We start from the raw sequence: 21280 nt of genomic DNA, 5'->3' as shown, positions 1-21280 counted from the left end.
TGCGACAGGTCCAGAAAAGACTCGATGAACTGTCTTCTGTTCCCTCGCTTGTTGTTTTCTTTGCATTGAGGCTTACTTTTTAGTGTAGGCGCCCTTTGAAGAAGCCACTTTCCTGTTTCTGGACCCTTGTGTAACACGGCGTTCTTGGTCAGTTTAAAGACACGCGATTCTCACAGAAATAGAGAAAATCAGCTATGACAAAGCAAAGGAATGCTTGTAGAAAGACAAGTGAGCAGAGAGGTCAAAGAACACTTACAGGATGCAGGTGTACACCGGACTGAGGGACAACGGCAAGAAACATGCGGACAGATGCACACGGAACCAAACATAAAAGGCGTTCTCTGGGACTAACAAGTGGACTATGCTCCAAATTCTCATGGGGCTGTTTCACCAACCGAACGCGTAGACTGCTCTGGAAAGAAATCTTGGGGGAGTATGCTCTTAGCTTCCAAATGACGGCTTCCAAATGACGGCTTACTCCGTCCTGAAGACTAAATTATCAAACCCTAAGAACTCCGCTCCTAAAACAGTCCCATAGGTTCAGACACTACAGTTCAAACATTCCTCAAGAAGGCCTTATTGTAAATACGCTTCACTCCGAGCGGGGGAAAGGTGGTTCTATTTAAACTGCCTTGATGAAGAAGCAAAATATGCAGGTGTCTGCAAGTGCAGTCTTGAGGTCAGAGAGCGCGCTGATCCAGGATGCCAAAACCGTGCTCTTCATATTCTTGTTTGCTGATCCACATCTGCTGAAATGTTCCTAGAGACGCCAAAATGGAACCACCGAGCCACGCGGCAGACTTCTTCTCGGCGTAGGAATTTGCAAAGACGACACGTGATTTCAAACCCGAATGTGACGTCGTTAGGGGGAAAGTCTCGCTATCAAGTTCCGCAGCAAAGCGGCTTGCTAGGCCTTCAAGTAGCAAAAAGAAGCACAGACACAGCCAGAATAAAAAACACTTCGATACTTATGGAGAAGAATGGTACAAGCAAAAAAACCCCAGAGAGGTAGTACATATCGTCACCTCAATAGACACCTAATGGGCACTGATGGAGATAAAGTGACATGGAAATTCACAAGTCGACAAGAAGGCACAGAAGCAGAGAGTAACGAATGGAGCGAATACAGCAAAGTGGGCTAAGGGGTACAAGCAAGAAATACGAGGAGGCGAAAACGAGGATGCCTGTAAAGGAGCAGCATCCATGAATTCTACTGACACGGCCACCAAATAGCAGGCTGCATGAAGATATTCGTACGGGCTAGACATAAAAAGCAAAACGCATATGGACTCCAGAAGTTACAAATTGAGAGCCTTCAGTCTCCGTCACCTGGTGTGAGTGAAAGCCCGCCAGTTAAAATGACAGCTGAAAGAAGATCTCGGCGGAGGTCCACATCACAGTCGTACAAACAATCAGCAACGACCTGAGCACACGAAAAACCAACCTGAGGCGGAGAACGTCATCAAGGAATAAAACTAAAATAACCTCTAGAAAGAGAAACGTAGTGGGTACCGAGATTCCCAGGCCATAATTTATCACCTCTGTGATTCCTTTAAATCCCTGTAGAAGATCTGTTGAGCTTTCCGCTGGCGAAATCCCCTGCAGCTGCTGAAGTGCACGCAGGGCTTCTGTTGGCCTAAAAAGAACTTCGCCAATAGTTTCTCTAAACGCTCCACAGTTGATTACGGAACCGTCGGGGAGCTCAAAATGGTACGGGTCTTCAGGCGTGTACGCAGCTCCTTTATCCTGGGTTTCGACGGCAGTAACGGACAGCGGCAAATTTGCATCGCCGAACTCCCTCACAACGCAACATGCCTCCCGTAGGCGGCGGCAAAGAGCCAGCGTGCTAAGTCGAAGCAGTGATCTGCTGCAGTTGCCCCTGCTGCTGCAATTGTAGCTGCTGCGGTTGGAAAATAGTGGCAGGAACAGCTCGTCCACATGGTGCTGTTGCTGCTGTTGCTGCTGAAGGTGGCGTTTGAGCACCAACTCGATCTGCCCGTCTAAGAAATCTCCACCAACAGGGAACAACTTGGTGCTCCTGTGGAGTGTGTATCCATCAACAACTGCAGCAACGGATCCTCCAGCTGCTCCTAGCTCAACGACAAGGGCTGTGCTGCGGCCCATCGAGAATGCAGCGGCAGCAGCAGCAGGGACAAAGAAAGCAGCTGGAGCTTGTAGGTCTTCAAATACGGCAGCGGCTAGTGACTGACGGAGAGCTTTCGATGTTCCTGTTGGCTCCACAACGAGCACAGGATGCTCATGAGTCCAAACACCCAAGCCGCCAAATGGCGAGCACCCAAATGCCTCCACTGATGCGCTGCCGCCCTTGCTACTGCTGCTATTGGTTAAGCTGATATTTAGAGCCTTTGGGCTACCCTCCGGTAGATGAGCTGTCTGGAAGACACCATTACATCCTGCTGCTGTCTGTTGCCGCTGCTCCCGCTTCGTGCAGCAGCAGCTGCAGCTGTGCTGGCTATAATTGGCCTCTTCAGCCTTTTGCTGCTGCTGCTGCTGCTGTTGACGTCTTCGTGTCTCCGGAGGTCTAAGAGTTCTCTTGTTTGCTTCGCTTTCGTGAACATTCCCCTCAATGCATATTCGAACTGCAGTCGAAAACGCACTTCTGTCGAGCTGCCTAAAGAGCCCGTGTTGCTGCGATTGCGGCAGCTGCAGCGCTAATTTTTTACTTTCTTCCACGGGCCCTGTAGAGCTTGCGATGCCCCCTAGAGCAGGGCTTGCCGTTGCTCCAGCTGGTTTTTCTTTCGGGGTGGCAAGTATCGGATCTACTTCAGTGTGTGGTGTCTGCAGCTCTAAAGAGACGGGAAACACAATCTGTTGATGACTACATTGGCAGCTGCAGCACGCGTTGCCCCCTGAAGGCCATATAAATGGGCCCCGGCTATAGAAAACAGATGGAGATACACCACTTGACTTAGTCCAGTGTAAACAATTCCGCCTCCGGTGCTGCTGGTTCTGTATATCCCTGATGTCAGTGTCTGGGGGCGCACATAGAGAAGCTTGAGACCTACAACAACAACATTCCCCACAAAACAGCCCGTCCCCTTGCTGCTTGTTCTGCAAGCGAAGCTTCCTCCTACCCACAAGAGCATCAGCAACGATTCGCGGGTGGTCTTCTTGCGCATATCCAACACTCACAGTTGAAGACCCTAGTTGGACCACCACAGCACAGACGTCCTCACCACCAATGGGAGTTTTCATGTTGTTGCTGCTGTTGCTTGTACTTTTGCTACCCTTTGCTCCGGAAGCCGGAGGCGGAGACGCTGATAACCCACTCATCTTCTGGAGCAGCGATCCCAGCTTGATGCATCGGTGGTGGGACTAACCGAGGATAAGAAAACCCATACGAATGCCGTGATAAAACAGACAGACAAATTGGATGTGCTTGTCAATGGTGCAGGAGGAAGAAACACTGGCGGGGTTAAGAAATGGATAGGCCGCCACAGGGGCCCTTTACAGGTGTCTTGGTGGCTTTGTTATCGAGAAGGTAGGCAGCCCTTGGGGTAGGAACTCAAGCATATTCATTAACCTATATTTTAATGAAATCTACAGTAGCAGTGAAAAGGGATCGACTATGAGCAACGCCAGCAAAGCAACGCCCTGAACAAACAAGGTAAAGCCTGGCATTACAGTAAAAACTGGGACTTCTGCCGACAGATCCAAGAAGTCCAACACCGTTACGCTAAGCCAGAATTTCAAAACTAGTCATAATTATTCAATAAGCAACACGATTACAGGCATAAGGCTCGCAAGCCAATAGCACTAAACGGGGCTGGAGGAGACTGTCTGCACAACGCAAAAAAAAAGACAAAGCTGTTTTGATTGTCTTCGAAAACCTATAGGTTTCAAGCTACTACGCTTCCGTATACTAATCCCTAGAAATTTAGGGCTAGTGAATGTCCACTACAAAGACCAAGCATATTATGGAGTAATACATGCCGCCCGTCAAAGAGCTTGGTGCACGTTTGCAATTTGTGTTCGCAGAGAAAGCATGGCAATGTGAAAATGCTATAAATTTCCACTCGGTTTTCTAGCTGGGCACCGCTTAGGCGCACAATATGGGAGTCGCCCAATCCGGCTAGTGCTCCAAACGTAGGCTTCCCTGTCTTCGGTGACGTTGATGATTGGGAACTGCGTATTTCCATCCATGAGATGTGCTCTCCCTTGAGCTGTCCTGGACTTCTTATGGAACAATTTAGCCTTTTTCCCCCCAGCAGACTAGAACGGCCCTGGAGCAATGCAGCGTGCGCCGTAGGCCCAATGGCCCTTTGTGGGCTCCAGCTAGTATATTCCTGTAGCTACTACTACGACATACCTCCTAGCTGTCCTCAGTATACTACTGAGGTTAAAAAAGACCAAGGAAGGTGTACAAAACAGCGATGGGCTGGGTCGATGCAGTCAGCGCAACAGACACAATGGGGACGAGGGGATCCAACGCTGCTACCAAGTGCGGATCACCGTAGAGATCCAAACTGGATCCGTTTCTGAGTCAGAATTGTCCAAGCAGAATCCAAAAAAGAGTTGCAACAGTCAGTCAGTGCCTAAGGTGGTTAAGCAATCCGGAGACACTGGTACGGAGCGTTAAAGTCGTCCGCTGTTGAACTAGTGATACGATTGCGGTCACGACAAAAGAATATTAAGCTGGACAAACAGAATGCTTGCTCACTGCGTCGCGATGGCTCACGCTGCTTCTAAGGGCGTGCTTTGTTGTAATTGATGCTCTAGCTAACAGCGTACTCCAGGAGTTCCCTTTGACACTTTTACTTATTGGACACCACCCTCATTGGCTCTATTGTTCCATAGGGGGAGACGTGTAGCAGCAGCCTTGGCGGGACTAATTTCCCTCAAGACTTTCATGCTTTTCACCTGCTGTGTTCAGTGGCACTTGGAACTCCGGTGATCTGTTGTGTGGAGCTCCAATCGACTCTTCTCATGAAGGCTACTGACTTTGCAATAAGTCTTCTGTTTTCTGCCTGCACACCGGCAGAACTTTTAGTTTCCTTCATTTCAATGAGTTTCAGCACTGGAAGCACCGTGTGCCGCTTAGTCCAAATGTAATTTTTCAACTTTCGTGTCTTCTGTTTGAACGATAGTTTTGGTCTTCCAACTGATTCTGCTGTCCCTCTTACAGTCTTATTCTTGCCTTCCATCAAGAATTTATATTCACTGAAGGCCGTTTTGAGAGGCAACAGGAAGCCTTCGCCCTCCGCGTTAAGTGCGATTGTGCATGCTGCGCCGAGCATTGCACTGCTGAGAAGAAACATCCTTCAGGATTTGTAAATCGCGGCACAATTAGCATTGGGACTAGCGTTAAATTGGGTCGCGTTGAAAACCAAATTTTTACTACAGATGGTGCTTGGGATACTTTTAAACTAGTCCAGATTGGCGGGCCTGAAATGTCAGTTATTGTGCCGCCAGTCACATTTATGCCTAAAAAGACAAGAAAAGACGTACCTCTGTATTCGGAACCCTCGAACAAGACAATAGCAACGCTTGACGGTACTAAATGCATCGTTCAGTTTTTTTCTAAATAAAGGCAGGAGTGCACGTGTGCGGCGAGCTACGGATACCTTGTTGACGCTAGGCTGGGAGTATCTAGCTACGATTGCTGCCGGCTCTAGCATATTTTTTCTTTTAATGATGTGTGCACTGAAGTAATGAAATTTAATCTTACTAAATTCTGGAACCTCTAACGGCACACACATCAGTGCTTACTATTCAAGCACCCACATAAAGGGAAGGTTATAAGCGGACAGGACGCAAAATCCGCCGAAGTACAGTGCATGGGACGCCCTTCAAACCGGGCAGATGGCAGCTCTTGTTCTCACAACACCAAACCATCAAGGCAAGTGCATACTTCCACAAAAGGTACCTATCAGGGAGTATTCAGAAAGGTAGCCCGGCCAAGCATAGGAATTATGGGCGAGGAACGCTAACCTAGGGGAGGGTGCATAGGAATAGGTTACTGTTCTATGTAGCAAGACAGCCAATCGCCATCGAAGTCTTCCCTTGCTGGAGGCAGAGGCCTCTTTCACAAGAAATTGAAGGACCACAGTGCGTCCTTTCTTCAGAAGAATCTAAGGTGTGTTTTAGGCAAGCAAAACCGCTCCGAAAAGAGCTGTGTATAGCTACTGCAAGAACCATTAGCATGGAGAGCCGAAGCTGTGACAGTAGCGCCCCCAAAAGCCGTATTACCCACCATGTGACGTAACTGATACTGAAAAAGTGGAGAACAGGACGAGTTTCGTTGTGAGCAGCTTGATATTCAGATGTTCACTGAGCGCCACAGGGCACTGTACCGTCTGGGCATAAAAGCTATGCTTGGTTCTGTTGTGCTTGGGCGTCGGCGTGAGGGACTTCACGGCGGAGGTGCATCACGCAGTTTCTTCAGCTTGGCCATTGGTCACGGCGCCTGACAAACGGTCTTAATATGCACTGTGAGTGTTCTGTGAACGTTGTCGTGCAGACGGTCTACTACCCTGATACTTAAGCACAGCAGCTAAACATGTCAAAACCCTTCCGTGGAGACACTGGTTGTTAGCTTGATTTTTTCGCCAATTTTTAACACCTTACCATCACTTACTTGAAAGGCGCACGTAATCAGATGGCGGATGCACTATCCCTCCCTCCAACGAACAGACTATTCGGCCTGCAGTCGATGAGCCCTCTAATATCTGGCGCTTCCCACGGTTCGATCGCCGCGTTAGCAGCGGTGGTGAGCCATATACCAAATTTCACCCAGAGGCGCCTGAAAGCATATCGACAGATAACAGGAGTATGCTTGGTGGTGCTTTCAGCCCAGTTTCTGTGGGCTGTCTTCTACTCTTTCAATGGATACGTTTTGATCAGGCTTCGACTTCTTTCCAGCATCCGTCCAGCACGCGCCATCCCTCACACACGTCGGCCATCACTAAGGCACAACCCCTTGCCGGGAGCTGGAACTCCCTTTCTCCCCGGCGAATTTTGGTTTATCCAAAGTGCCTTGTCTTCCGCAAACCTTACCGTACTCCAGTGCTTCAAAATAATGAACCTTTTCGACGCGCATTCTACAGTCCCCAGTTTACTTTCTGCCTCGAATTGCTTTGCCTGCGATTTTTGCGGAGTTTGGCAAATGCATATTTCGCATTTCTCTGAATTCCTTATGCACATGCTTTACAAGCTTCCTAGTCACGTGGCAGCCGAGCATCGCGGGCAGGTGAAGACCTTTGTCACCCTCAGTGAGTATTAATACTGACAAGGAGGTACTACGACATATGCACAATCTTGTATTCACCGCCGTGCTTCCAAATTCCTCAGTGGGAAGCCACTGGGAAATTTGGAACCCGTCAGGCTCCCCTCAGGGAAAAGCCTGAGGGGCTTCTCCAAACGGCGTTTCTTTCCTGTTGCCCCTGGAGACAGTCCGTTCTGGGCTTCGTTACGAACTTTTTTTCACAATTCCTCTGTGCACGACTCATTTTCGGTGCAAGTTGACTTTTTAGGCAATATGACCCACTTTATTCCAGCGAAACAAATAACAACGTTAGCAGCTGACACTGCAGAGCCAGCTGCGGACAGTCTCACTTGCTAGCGCAGATCTACTTAAGTTCTTATTTCTGATACAGACCCTCCTTGGCACTTAGAAAATAGCACCTCCCTTCTGCTCGGAAATGTGGCAGTGGCTGTGCACCCGACTAAGCATAAAATGTCCTATCTCTTCTACCACTTACAGACAGACGGGCAAATTGACCATGTTACTAATACACTAGGATAGGTTGGTACGGGTACACGTATATTCAAGCTGACAGGGACAGTGGCTCTCAATCTAGACTGTAGTGCGGCGAGTCATACCTGCACTAAGCTCTCTCTGCTCGAAATCATAGTTGGCAAAACCCTCTCATGGCCGCAGGCCTTGGCAATCCCGATGCTTTAGCACTCGCCGTCGCTCCCCTCACGACTAAGTTGCGTCACCAGCTCTGCAACAATGCGCAGAGTCACATCTTACGCGAGAACTCCCAACAAAAGGCATGCACAGACTTTAGAAGTCCCTCAGTCGAGTGCAATGCGGTGAAAACTGTTTCGCTGAACAGCAAACACTTGCCCTCTATAAACGCATGCTCTCCATTCGAACCCCGTTACGGTGGGCGCTTCAGCACTACCGGCCGTGTAGGCAAGGTCGCGTACCATTTGGTTTTGCCACCGGCGCACTGCCGCCTGCTTGAATTTGTGTTACACCACTCTAGCGAAAGAAGCCGCTTCAGCTTATGTCACGGCGCTTCTTATGGCCGCAGTATAACGTGTACACCCACGCTAAAAGAATGAAGGCAAGCGGGTAGATTGGACGCGGGTGATAGTGATGGATTTGTTAGAGAAGATACAGTAGGAGCCACCCTGGAAAGAGCAGCCAGCAACTGCCACTAGGATACACACAGAAGCAGATACCCAACAGCAGGCAAATAGCAGCAAAAACATATCGTAAACTAATGCAGAGGCAGCAAACGCCGCAGCTGCGGCCTGCGCAGTAGCATTATAGGTGGAAAAAGCTCCAAAAAGACAAAGGATGCTAGGAAGGGGAGGGCGAAAGTTGCTGAAAGCACCAGCGGAGAAATATGAGAGACGGGAAGGCTGCTGCCGTGCGTAGCATGACATGCTCTACAGAGACAGCCTTTAAATGCTGCCAAACATGAACAGATCTGGTTAGAGTATCAAAAAACTAGTTTGGACGAAGGAGTTTGGTTTTTGCCATAGCACAGGCTTATACTTGCCAAGGAGTCCAGCGTTTCCATCAAGAAGCGTTGTGCGCGAAGCTCTTGCTAGTTCTACCTGTGCTCGACACGTAAGTAAAAATTTTACTCGATTTATTCAGTTTGTACGAGAGGTTATTCGTACTCAACATCATAAGCAATTTAAGCATATTCTATTGCCGAAGTGATATTTGATTCCTTATTGAGATAAGCTACAAGAACCTCCTACGTCCATCATAATTTTCGTCTACTGCATCGTCAGTGTATTGGTTCGTGCAATATGGCTGCGGCTAACTGCAACAATAATGTACATCAGAATCGCTGCTGTGTAAGGTTGGAACGATGTACACAACTGCAATCCAGAAAGCAGCTCTGCAGAAATTACTGGGAAGGACTATGATGTCAGTTAAGTGCATTTACCATGGCCACCTAGGCTGTCTTGATCACCATTGTGTTGCTTGTTGTTCGCACCAGCACATGGTCTTTGCTCCGCACATTTAAACATTCGTCTCCTTCTAGCTTTGGTCTATTTTCAATATGGCCGTTCCAAGCCTATGCAATGTTTGGCTCAGGCTACTGGGGGTGTGTACAGATCTGTGTGTATCTTTTGATATATCAGTGCGTAATCCGTGAAGGGTCTTCACTTGGGATGTTCATATCCAGGCAACGTCCACCTTTGTCTAGACTAGTGAGCTAGGGTCAGTAACTATTATATTTAAAATGGGGAGCTCATGAGGCCAAAAAACTATTTGGACGAAAATTTTTGTGTAGTGGTTTAAAGTTCTGCAGTTTCCAAGGCCCTCCACGAATTGGAGTGGTGTAGTAGGCTCTTTCCTGCAGCAGATTGATGAGCGTTAGCATGAGCGACTTATTTGCTCCGCTGGTCATATTCTTCTTCTCAAAAGGTAACAACAGGACCACAAACTATGTTAATTTGAGTCACCTGTTAAGCATTGAAGTACACCTGCAAGCGCTCCTGGTGCCTGGGCTGCACATTGTAGCGCCAGGAAGAGTCAGCCTCCACCTGGCTACAAAAAACCTTTTCGAATCTCTGTACTTTTGAAAGTTGCGCAATTCGGCCAACTAATCGATTCTAAGGTGCGCAATTCAAAAATCCTTTCAAAGTGTTGCCCCCAATGCGGTGGCATTGGGCCAACTCGAAGACGAACTCCATTGTAGCTCTCTCATCGTCCACGATGTAGGCAAAAAAGCATCTGTTTCTTCTATTCCTCTTCATTGCAACGTTAAATATGCAGTTTTGGGCTACGGGCCTGGCCGTTCGCCATTCTTCCAGGTAGTCTCCCACCCACGGGGCCCCACAGTACCACAACCGCAACCACCACCACCTGTGAACCTCTGTATTCTATTTCTTGCATGTGGCAAAGCATCGTATGAATTAGAGCTGACGGCCTGGATTGTCTTCTTTTTCCATTCAAACGAAAACGTACATACCTTGGGTCGCCTATTAAACCCTGCAGTGTCTCAAGGTGCTGACCACTTAGTGGGCAGCAACATTTCGCAGAAGTCTCCCTTTTTTTTTGCTTATTTCCGCATCTTTTCTTCAAGCCAAGCCTCCTCCATTTTTAAAGAAGCGTCGCATACATGCTCGCTGAGTGTATGCCGTGAAGGCGGAACGTTGAGCGGTGGCAAGATTAGAATATGCACATCAGATCTATAACGTTACAAGGCTTTAAAACATACAATGAGGCAACGACCATCACATTTTCTGAGAGATGTACCTGCTTGAGTGAGGCTCTGGCCTTCAACCATGCACCTTGTATCCTGAGAGACTCGTTTGCGTACTCAACTTACTCGCTCCCTGGATATCTTCTTATCACTCCATAGGCTTTCCAGTGCATACAGCTGAAGCCTACTGGATTAGTGCCTGCGTGGGTATATGAGCAGTTGGCCATAATGGTAGTGGCAAGTCAAATATTCTTCTAGGAGTCTCTTTCGTGCTCGGAGAAATCGGAAACTCTGCCGCAGAGAGACGCCTACTTCTTCATGTAGGGCTTCTTCTGCCCAGAGCATTTGCTTTGTGACCAGTATATATCTCTGCCCTTGGAGCTTTATGGCGTGCAGCTAAGCGTTTAGCTGTTGCCTCTGGAGTTTGCCTGGGGTACCAGAACTGCTTGTCCACTTTCCTCGGTGGAAATGAGAGCTTGCCATTTTAATTTATGCAGGAGATTTGTTAAGAAAAATTTGGAGATTGAAACTGAACACCCACTAATTTGAGGTTGTGCTCAGGAAGGGATACACGGTCGAGTGGCCAGCGGCTTTGTCGAGCTGATGCTGAACAATGCAAATAGACAACTCTGCATGGTAAGGCAACAGCAGCGGTAGTCGTCGCTGCTGTGGTAACAATATTAATGAGCGAGGAGAGCAAACTGCAGACGCTCACGCGACCCAGGACAACGTCTTCCATTTGAAATAGGCCTCCAGACAACTTCGAATCGGCTGCTATGTTTCGGGTCTCAGGGCTTTCCGTTCAGTTCTGGGTGTCTGTGGTTCAGTTTAATGCGGATTCTGTAATAATTCGTCGCTCCTTTTCCCTAAGCTCTGACGACATCACCGTGCAAGGCAATTTAGTTAGGTGCGCCCACTTTTGTTTAGTTGGTGTCCCTGTCCGTGCCAGTAGTGCTCTCTCCATATCAAGGCCGTTCTCTCTCGCTTTGTTTCCGTCCCCGTTCTGCATCGCTTAACATGCCGCGAATATGTTTTGGCCATCTTTGCTTGGTCGTCTCCTCCCCTGTTGCCGACCTTCGTATCTTGCAGTATCGTTGAGCCGCACTGAGTCTTAAACAGGTCACAATGCTGTTGCCAAATTTCTTACGTTGGTTTGTGCAAATTTTATATCGGAGTGATTCCTTGTAGAAGCTTACCGCCTGTGTGCCTTCGCTTGCGATTCTAGGTCCTTACGTTTGCGTGCTTTTGTGCTTGACGTATTCAGCAAGGCGGAATTCGAACAGCTTATTGAATGTGCAAGTCTATCTGGGTAAGTTTCAAATGCCATTTTCTTTGCTGATGCAGTCCCTCACTCAGCGGTTTTTGGCTGCTGCTTTGACTGTTGACGATGCGGCTGCTGCTGTAGTGTGTTGCCGCCGCGTGTTGACTGTGATTTCGTAGTGGTGGCGACCGTGTGGGCCGCAGCGGCACTAGCAGCACTTTTATAATTCATCAAGGACGAATACAGGAGGTTGCGTTGCTCTCTGCTGCTGGTCGACTGCGTCTGCTTCTGTCTGCTGGCTCTGGCGCCTTCATTGATGCAAAAGCCAAGGAGACCGAACAGCTACTTCAGCAAGCAGGTCAGAAAATACCTGTTGTCACCGGAGCTAGTGCAGGATCCTCAACATCATTCACAGTAGATACGGTGCACCCGAGAGATGGATCAAGTACAGCAACAATAACAGCACCTCAAGCACCTCAAGCATCAGCAATAACAGCATTATCTGAAGTCACAAGCGCTAAAACTGTGGGTGCATACTGCTTGTGCTTCACTGCAGCAGTCGAGCAGGATGCTGTCACAAGGACGCTCAACGATCTCGAAAAGCAGCTCAATGACATGGATGTAAAATTTTGTAGACCCCTGACTCTAAAATTTATTCTCGTCTAGAAGGTAGTGGGAAAGAAATACATGGTGAAAGCGGCCTTGTGTTGAAGTTCTTTAGTGCCATAAGGCGCACCGTGGGGCAACGTGATAGGAAAATATGTCTTAGTCGTTCGCTCGTGGCTAGTCATACAGGATGTTGTAAGAGAGCATAAGAAAACGTAGCACAACAGTGCGTATTGCATGATCGTGATGCATAATCACGCAATGCCACATTGTCTTACATGCTACATTCCACAAAATCACTTCGGCATAAATTTGTCGGACCTTTGTTCTGGCAAAGCATACAGTGCACCTGATAATTTGAGCAGGAAGTAGACTGTGCGTGAACACAGCTTTTTATGTGGTATTGCTGCGCAGCAAGAGGTGACGTACGCAGGTTCGCGTTGCACAACGTGTTACAGTGCAATATGTTACGGTGCATCTCAAGATAAAGGTGTGCCGCTTTTGCTTTACAGAAAGAAAGGCAGGAACTACGTCTTTGTGTCGAGATGGAGAAAGAGAAGTCACATATTGAAGCTGCCATACATCGTGAGCGACCGACTATGTGCCTCAATTAAGCAGAATATTAAGGAAGTACGGGATTGCACGCAAATCACGAGAAACGCATGACTACACAAACATGCGCCATTCCTCAGTCTTTTATCCATTTTTGTTGTATTCATTTTGCTGCAGAGGCGGACTGGCTACAAGCAACAGAAGCCCTTAGGCAGTTAGAACAGCAACAAGAGGTCCGCATCCCAGTGTCATTCTGCTGTTTCAGCTGACTGCGCTGCTGATGCTTCTGCAAGTTCTAATTATGCCTTATGGACTCTATGTGATGTTACCGTTGCTTCATGTCATTTTTTCCGGCACCTTTATTGCTCGTTCTACTTGTTTCAGAAGCATCGGTCGTCCGTCCGCCGCCTTGCTGCTGCTGCTGCCGAAGCCGAGTCGATGCGAGACGAAGCAGCAACCCAGCTGGCGAATTGTAAACTGAAGCCCTCAGCAAGCCCAAACCCAACGATTCTTGTCAGCCTCGGAAAACACCTTGCATAGAAGCGGCAACGGGTGGATGAATGCAACCTTTGGATATATTGTGTTACCGCAGTATCTCTGGAGCACGCGTCTTGTTCCACAAAAAAGGCTCAGACTGAAAAGCTGGTTTGCGAGGTGCGTTGAACATAGCAAACTAATGAACTAATCAGTTGCTGGCTTGAACCGCTTCCGTTAGGGCTCCTCAACGAATTCGCTAAATGCATATGCATTAACCGAAAAACGTACACTAGCCTACGAAAGGGCACTTCGGAAACAACTGCACTGAAAGGGGGACTGTCACTTGACTGTTTTTGTGGTCGTTACGTTTGCTATCGCTATCGCTTTTGCAGCTGCAGTGCCAGGAAACCCGTTTGCGTTTGGAGTCAGGTCTTCTAGCTGAGAGGGCGGAAACCCAGCAGCAGAAATCTGATACTGCAAAGAAAGCACTAGAGGAGAAGAAACGGCAAATGCGGCAAATCCGTATGCATTATGCAACCCGTTGCAGGCTCTGACCTCGACTTCAGCAGGACAACATCGTTCGCGCTTGGTAGTAGCAGGGCTGCTTGTCTCGCGAAGCAGCTGCAGTTGGTCTTGACGGGTAGGCATTGAATGCTTAGGTCTGGCCGCTTGCGTTAATGCAGAGAAGGAACTAGAGGACAGCTTGAAGCCTCAGCATGATGCTGCTGTCTCTGCCTATCGAAAAGCACAGCTGGAACATGCACAGGTATTCCGTTGTCACTAGATGTTGTTGCTTATCGTCATTTCCCCAGTTGTACTGCTTTATGCCTTTTAATGCCTCTCTTTGCACGTTTTTGTTTGTTTGCCTGCGTCCCTCGATTTAAGAAGAGGGCCCATTTCGTCAATTCACGATCTTCTTCCTCTCCTGAGCAATTCCGCTGCCGTTTTTTCCCCCAAATGCTTTTAGTATTTGTTCTGCGTTTCTATCCTGGCGTTCTTTGCAGCTGCAGCAGCAGCTACAGCAGCTTCAGCAACGCTCAACTCGCTCGGTTGTATCTACAGCAGCACGGCAAGCGGCAATAAAAGAAGAACTTAAAGAAACAGAGCAACAACAAAGAGCAGATGCGGCAGAGTATAAGCAAAACAAACGAAAGGTCGCAAAAAAGCAGGCAGCACCTAGTGCAGCAGCTTTGTCAGCTGTCATGTGACATTGCAGTCCCTTATTTAGCCACACAGTACTATTAAAGTGCCTCGAATTTCGAGGGTATCTTTTGGTCTCCGGTTATATGTTTCGGTACAGGCTGAGCTGCTAAGAAAGGAAGTAGAAGAAGCGCAAATGGCGGCAGCGGCAAAAGCAGCTGCCGCAGCAGCAGCAGCGGCAATTGTGAAAGAAACGACAAGACAAATTTCCAGCCTAAAAACGGTTCGACCTTTAAAGTGTACACTGTTAACCGATTTTAGGCTTTCTTAGCGCCAAGGACAAAGGCGTGCAGTATCAAGTCCATCGTTTGGATTTTGTGTTTCAGCCGCTCGAAGAGGTGGTGGAGCAGCAGCGGCAACAACAAGCAAGGCTTTCAAACTTACTACAGCAGCGTAATGCTGCAGCAACGAGTATTCGGACAGCCACAGGTGAAAAGTGGCGCCTTAGTTTCAGCACGAACGGCAAGTGTTATTTGCTCACTGGATGCTGAATATCACTGGTTATGACCCTTATTGCTTGCCTCAGATGCGTTTTCGCGCTGCTTACGTAGCGATGCATTTTGGTCGTTGCACCATTTAGAAGAGATCGCTAAGAGGGAAGGCTGGGACCAAGGTGGAGGCATTGCAGCACCTTTAGCTAGCTTCCTGCACGTAAGTAATTGCAGTGCATCCAGATGTAGGGGGAGGGACATGCTCACCACGACTTCGAAGCATGGACTTCGTTGCTCTTTTTGTGTTTGTGAAGGTCGATACTGAGTACCATCGTGCCGTTGAATCTGTAGGGGGGTACTGCTTGTTTCACTTCGTTGTTAAAGACTCTGCAAAGGCGTTGGAAGCAGTGGCCCGTCTCAAGCAGCAGCAGCAGGAGCAGAAGGGTTCGCTTCTACAACGGAAGTGCTGTGTCTCTGTCATCCCCATAAAGGATGTAGCTGAGCAGCAGCAGCGCCAAAATAGCCGGCGGCACCAACAACTGCAGCAGCGTCTTCTCGAGGAAGGTGTCGCGATGCCACTCACGGAAGTGCGGATCTGCTGAGACTGCTGCAACATTGCTGCCGGTCACGAGATGTGTGTATTGCTGCCGCTACTAAGCAGGTATTTACTGCCACATTAAACAACTCAATCACTGGTCATTCTCCCTGCATTTTCTGTGTTTTGTTAATGCACAGTGTATTCAGATTTTGCCTGAGGCAGCAGGAGAGCATGCGACTGCTCTCGAGACGTACGTGCATACTGTCTTCTCTCGTTCCCTTCTCGTGCCTTCTCTGGATACACCTGAGGTTCAGAAGTGGAACAATATGGGTAAGCACGCTAGGAAGCAAGTCACTCTTCGTGCTTTTGACACATGCACAGCAAGGGCGACCAATCAAAGGGCGACCACACGCTACAAAGGCTTTGTGGCAAGATATCCGAAACACAAAGAAGCTGCCACATGCAAGAACGTAGTAAAAATGCTGCCTATTTTTCTCTTGCTGAAAATTCATCTAACGTTTCCTCGTAGGTTTCGACTGTGTCAACATAGAAGGGGACGTATCCTTTGCTTCTGGTGCCATGAGGGGAGGCGGGCACCCCAAGGGAGACAAACTTGGGGCTTATTTCGCGTAAGCTGTAGCATAGTGTTTATTACCTCTGAAGGGAATTGCTTGTCAAATCTTGGGCGTCTGCTTTTCATATGTTGCTTGCGCAACTTTATTGCATTTCAGTACCGGGTGCCTAGCCATCTGAAAGTGAAGAGCAATCACATTAGGGATGCATATGTCCACAAGCGCTAAGAAAGACCGTTCTTTTTATGTTGATGCGTGCGTAGCCGGACGTTGGAGCTATCCTGTGTTCTTGCTGCTTCGTTTCCTTGTTCGTTTGCCTGCTTTTGTGTGTGTCTGTATGCATGTCTCCTTCCGCTCTCTTCTGAGTCATTTGATGTGTATTTCAGTTTGCGCGAGTATAAGAAGAAACACAAGGACATTAGTGTCGAGTTAGATTGCCAGCAGCAAATGCTTGTACAACTCCAGCAAGTAGGTGAAGTGGCTTCTACTTCTGTAGCTCTCCTTGCTGCTGCGATGGTCTTTCCGGAAACTCAAATGCGGCAAACGCAGCAGCACATTGACGACGCCTGCTGTAGTATTTCGTCTGGCTTTGTTTGTTTCATCTCAGAGACACAAGGAACTGTTGCAGCAAGAGCAAATATTGATAGAAAAACGAATGGAAGCTTGTCATAACGCCGAGACAGCATTAGCAGAGCAACAGCAAAGCGAGATGTACGCACAAACCGAATCTACCTGATGCAACTCACCTCCAGGGGTTGCAGGCTATGTACTTGATTGCTGTAGCTGTCTCTGCGGCACGCAGTCAATGCTGATGGACCCACTGCTGATGCGCTCTATTCTTCACAGGGCCCACCGCGCTGCCACCTCCCTACTCTCCGCTTTGAAAGAAGAAGAAACGGCAACCGCAACGCGTGCTGCAGCTCGCAAACAGCTTGTTCAGTCGTAAGCCTCGGGCCCTTCATACAAGTCGTCAGCCTCGCCAGGATTCTTTCAGTTACTGAGAGAAGAGGGAAACTGACACGCCTTCTAAATGAAGACTAAGAGTCCAACGAACGTTTTCCCTCCAGTGAAAAAGCCCCACTTTTTGAAAATATGGTCTAGGACCGTGGAATTGCGGGTTCGTTGCATTTCAGCCTACGCCACGAAGCCTTACACGCCAGGCAGCCTGCACTAACTGCTGCAGAAGAGCAGCAGTTGAAGCAGCTACCACAGCTGCTCCAGCAGCAGCAAGAACAGCTGCTGCAGCTTCTACGCCGAGTTGAAGAGACAGGTGGATCCATCAGCAAGGCAGAACAACTACTTGAGGTCTCTTTGCGAAGAGCGATCGACCGTGTAATTAAGCTCTGAGTCCAAATTACAAACCCCTCTCCGACCCTGCGCCTCGCGCTCCGCGGGCCAATCGTAAACCCTAGCCGGACGGTTTCGATAACGAATCTTGATACACCCTACTTTCTGTACAATTTTATTTCATTGCAGCGGTGAGCATCAAATTTCGCTGTTTGTTTACTTAATTTCGAGCCTGCAGATGGAACGAGAAGTGCGGGAGGAGGAGGGTGAGAGCTTAGGGTTCAGGGTTTGCGAACGTGTGCAAGCAGAAGCATACGCTTTACTGAAATCTCGACAGCAGGTGCGGTAACAGAGCTTAATATTTAGGGCTCATGGCTAGGAGCGTAGCCTCGGCTATTTTGCTGCAGAGCCGCTTATTGACTTTAAGGACATTCTGCGTGCGCTGATGTGGTGACCGCAGCAAGAAGACACTGCTGCAGAATTGGAAGCGTCCCTGAGAGCCCTCGAAGTTCGTCAAAACTCAGGGCTTCAGAATGCGTGAATTCATTCGAGGCTTGGGAGTTAGACGTACATATCTTTAGGATTGCAGCGCTTAGGGTTTGGCTTGTTGGTTCGTGGAAAACCACTTGCCTTTCCAGAGGCTGCATGCTAGTCCCAAGTTGCAATGTCTGGAGTTGAGGTGAATGATGTGTCTGCAGAATGAGATGGCATCTTTACGTCGCCGACAGGATCTTGCTGATGCCTCTCTGCAATCGCTGCTGCAACAGCTCATGGAGGAGACTGCGTTGTTGCAGCAGGCCCAACTCAGAGTCGAAGGTTCTAGGCAAGTTTGTCTCTGCATTGCTTGTCTTGTTCCCGCAACTTTTTGCTACACTTGTATCTCAGTTGTCTAGGTCTTTATCCTTTACTGGTTATCAATGTTTCGTTGCGTCGTGTTATCTTAATTTCTTGCTCGCTACCGTAACGTGCGTGCGTTTGCTAAACAAAGACGTCTGCAGGCAGACCTTGCAACACTGTTGGCCGCAAGCTGTGCTGTTGCTGCTCCCCTTGCTGCTCCAACTGATGTTAGCCGCGAGGCGCTCCGGGGGAAGCTTGAAGAAATTAAAAAAGTACGTAATAAATATATAGATGAAGCAAAACTCCAAAACATAAACAGATGCATGCAAAACGAATTTCGCAAAAGAAGGATGCAGAGTCAGGTAGACAGACAAGGCACACCGGGACTGGGAAAACAGCAGAATAGGTAGCGAGAAACAGGAATAATAGAGTAACTTACGGGTGGAGCTGCCGCGCATATCTAGCCTTCAAATATTTGCTCTTTGTGTGAACAAACACAGCGTCTCTCACAATTCCCAGATGTTAATAGGAAGGCCATTGCTGAGCTCTCTACCATTACAGGTAGGTGCTGCTCCTATAGCTTGAATATTGCTATTTGCTCCCAGTGAAGCCGTTGCTGCGTCTTCTACTACTGCATAACGATTGCGTATGTGCTCTCCATTTAAGCATGTATTGTTGCTACTTCCCACGAAGCCGGTCTTGTTGCTCACACTTCCAGATGTTTTCCTCGGGGAAACTATACCCGCCGCTGCTGTTGATATCACTGTAGTACCAACAGCAACAAAACCGCGCTCAAGGTGTATAATCTTTTTGCAGACGACTTCAAATCTTTAAAACACAGAGAGATGCTGCAACGAGAGGCGTATCAGCTGGTGCAGCAACAGCTGCAGCAGCTGCAACTGCGGCGGCAACAACTGCTGCAGCAGCAGCTTCGTCGAGTTGACGCAGAATTCTCGGCTCTATTCAAGCAGCTCGTACCTGGGGGAACAGCTCGACTCGTGAGTGCTGAATATTTTGGAATAGAGGTTTGGACAGTACGCCTGTTCGAACCCGACGACTCTGTTTTCACCGCCGCTGCATAGGTCGTTGCTGCCGTTCCAATAAGTGCTATGGCTGATGTTCCGCCCATTTCTGTAGGAATTTCAACTTTTGTTGCTGCCGCAGGAATTGATTGAAGACCCATGCACTACATCAGCTGGCGAAATCGCTGAGCTGAGTGGTGTCGAAATTCAAGTGGACTTCAATGCAGCGGGGAAAAACGCAGAAAGCTTACCAATGCAGCGACTGTCAGGTATACAGCGATATTGCCGCCACTCTTTCAGTTGCCGTCCCTAACGCCGGAAATAGCGTTGGCATTGGCCCAAAACGCTTTTTAGTGGCTTCTATGAAGCATTTGCAAATATGTGAAAATGACGAGAGCAGCGGGACAAGCAGCAATAGGAGCACCGAGCAGGAGCAGCATATATATAGGATAACATAGAGCGGTAGGGAAAGAAAGAGCAGGAACGAGAACAAAACCAGAAGAGCGATCTGTTGCTCTTGCTGGTGCAGTTTCTGGCAGAAGTCTCTGTGCAAATGTATGTTGCAGGAGGACAGAAGGCCCTGGTTGCCGTGGCATTACTGCTTGCGCAGCAAATGGCTTCCGGTGGCGAGGGAGGCAGGGAAGGTTTGCTGCTTCTGGATGAACCTGACTCCGCTTTAGATGAGACTCACGCAAGACATTTGGCAGAGGCTCTCCTCAATTCAACTCGAAATCTGGGCTGCCAGATCATTCTTACGACTTTGAGGTCAAACGCTACACTCTGTTTTTCAACAATCCCCAAGTGTACAGATGCCGAAAGATCGGTTCGAAGCTGCTTTCACGGCGCCTCTGCACTAACAGTTAAAAGTTAACAGTTCGGTGTGTTCTATGTTCAGAAAGGAACTGCTGATTTGCGGTGATAAGTTTTGGCTCGTGCAGCAGCATCAGAGAGCATCTCAGGTGGCGGAAATATCGGAAGAAGAAGCGTCAGCAGTTTTCATAGATTTGCCCCAGATGCAGCAGCAACCGCGACAGCACCCGCAGCACCAGCGGATGTTGCCGCACCGCCATCTACCAGATTGCGTAGAGTCTCACGGGTAATTAAGCAAATAATGCGGTATCTCAAAATTTGGGGACAGCTTAGACGCAGCGTACGCATCGCCTTTGAGAGTTCGCCGTAGTGTCTGGTGAACTCATCTATTATCCGCGTTTTTCTGCTTGCTTCACCTTCTGAAGGACTTGCAGATTGAAGGAGGTCTGCATTCACGAAGTAACTAGCCATCGAGTGAGCGCACAGACTCATTCCACAAATATCTATCTAGCAATAAATTGCTTCCGCCTTCTCTCCAGTGTTGTTGCACAAAGATGCACGTTGCCAGAAGCGGCAGAAGCAGCACTCCTGCAAGTCAGTTCTCTCTATCGCAGCTTCTGCGGCTGTTGTCCCGTGTCTAGTTAGCGACGGAGAAGTTCTACCTAGCCGACTAGCTTTATACCTACGGGGCGTACCGAGGAAATCTAGGTAGGGTCGAAACCATATAGATAGCAAGCTGCATAGAGTGTGGCGACTTGTTTGCAATGACTTTTTGGCGGAGCTGCAAAGTGTAAAGGCGTTTGAATGCTTGTAAAGTCGAATGGTATTTCAGCCATGTAGACAAGTACGTGGTAAGCTAGCCAGTAGCCAATAAGTGCTTGTTCATGTCGGAAGGATCCCTTGTGCTGCTCTGGAAATCGGTCCATTACAGTGCCTGCTTCGTGGCAGCGAACTCGCAGCCAGTGAAACAGGGAATAAGGTGTTTCCGAGTGGCGCAGCTGTAAGCAGGCCACCGTGATGAGACTAACTACTTCGCACAGGCACAACCGGTTCTTCAGAACCGGGTGTCATCTTATTACGACGCCAGCTCATGAGGCCATACGGCGTCATCGGATACGACTGTCAGAGGCTTAAGAAGCCTTATCACTTCTTCTCCTCGCTTTTCATGAAATACCTTGCCTGCATTCTCATTCATAGCAGCCACACGCGAATTCACAGCAGAAGCCAACAAGAACACCGAGCACATGCCGCGCACCTTCATCCAAT

General features: G+C 48.6%; 3 protein-coding genes across 3 annotated transcripts; 2 read left to right on the top strand and 1 right to left on the bottom strand.

Moving 5' to 3' along the window:
- Nucleotides 1-680: 680 nt before the first annotated feature.
- ETH_00031565 (actin-like family protein ARP4a, putative) lies at nucleotides 681-3294 on the bottom strand (the record flags this gene model as incomplete). The annotated part of the gene is made up of 3 exons (XM_013378310.1): nucleotides 681-913; nucleotides 1330-1423; nucleotides 1540-3294. 3 exons carry the CDS (start codon nucleotides 3292-3294, stop codon nucleotides 681-683), a joined length of 2082 nt encoding a protein of 693 aa, XP_013233764.1.
- A 6300-nt stretch (nucleotides 3295-9594) lies between these two features.
- Nucleotides 9595-17405, top strand: ETH_00031560 (structural maintenance of chromosome domain-containing protein, putative; the record flags this gene model as incomplete). The annotated part of the gene is made up of 23 exons (XM_013378309.1): nucleotides 9595-9640; nucleotides 10641-10741; nucleotides 10983-11057; nucleotides 11249-11328; nucleotides 11647-11730; nucleotides 11862-12040; nucleotides 12239-12303; nucleotides 12801-12873; nucleotides 13018-13073; nucleotides 13225-13353; nucleotides 13710-13839; nucleotides 14001-14083; nucleotides 14322-14471; nucleotides 14618-14740; nucleotides 14844-14946; nucleotides 15098-15168; nucleotides 15263-15535; nucleotides 15684-15816; nucleotides 16016-16115; nucleotides 16445-16526; nucleotides 16666-16769; nucleotides 16905-17000; nucleotides 17192-17405. 23 exons carry the CDS (start codon nucleotides 9595-9597, stop codon nucleotides 17403-17405), a joined length of 2550 nt encoding a protein of 849 aa, XP_013233763.1.
- Nucleotides 17406-19027: 1622 nt separating this feature from the next.
- ETH_00031555 (uncharacterized protein) lies at nucleotides 19028-20304 on the top strand (the record flags this gene model as incomplete). Its single annotated transcript, XM_013378308.1, has 4 exons — nucleotides 19028-19180; nucleotides 19347-19473; nucleotides 19771-19969; nucleotides 20100-20304. 4 exons carry the CDS (start codon nucleotides 19028-19030, stop codon nucleotides 20302-20304), a joined length of 684 nt encoding a protein of 227 aa, XP_013233762.1.
- Nucleotides 20305-21280: the final 976 nt, after the last annotated feature.

This window comes from Eimeria tenella, genomic scaffold (genome assembly GCF_000499545.2).
Source record: "Eimeria tenella Houghton genomic scaffold, Eth_scaff8, whole genome shotgun sequence".
NCBI lineage: Eukaryota > Apicomplexa > Conoidasida > Eucoccidiorida > Eimeriidae > Eimeria > Eimeria tenella.
This window is presented reverse-complemented; position numbering and strand designations above follow the sequence as displayed.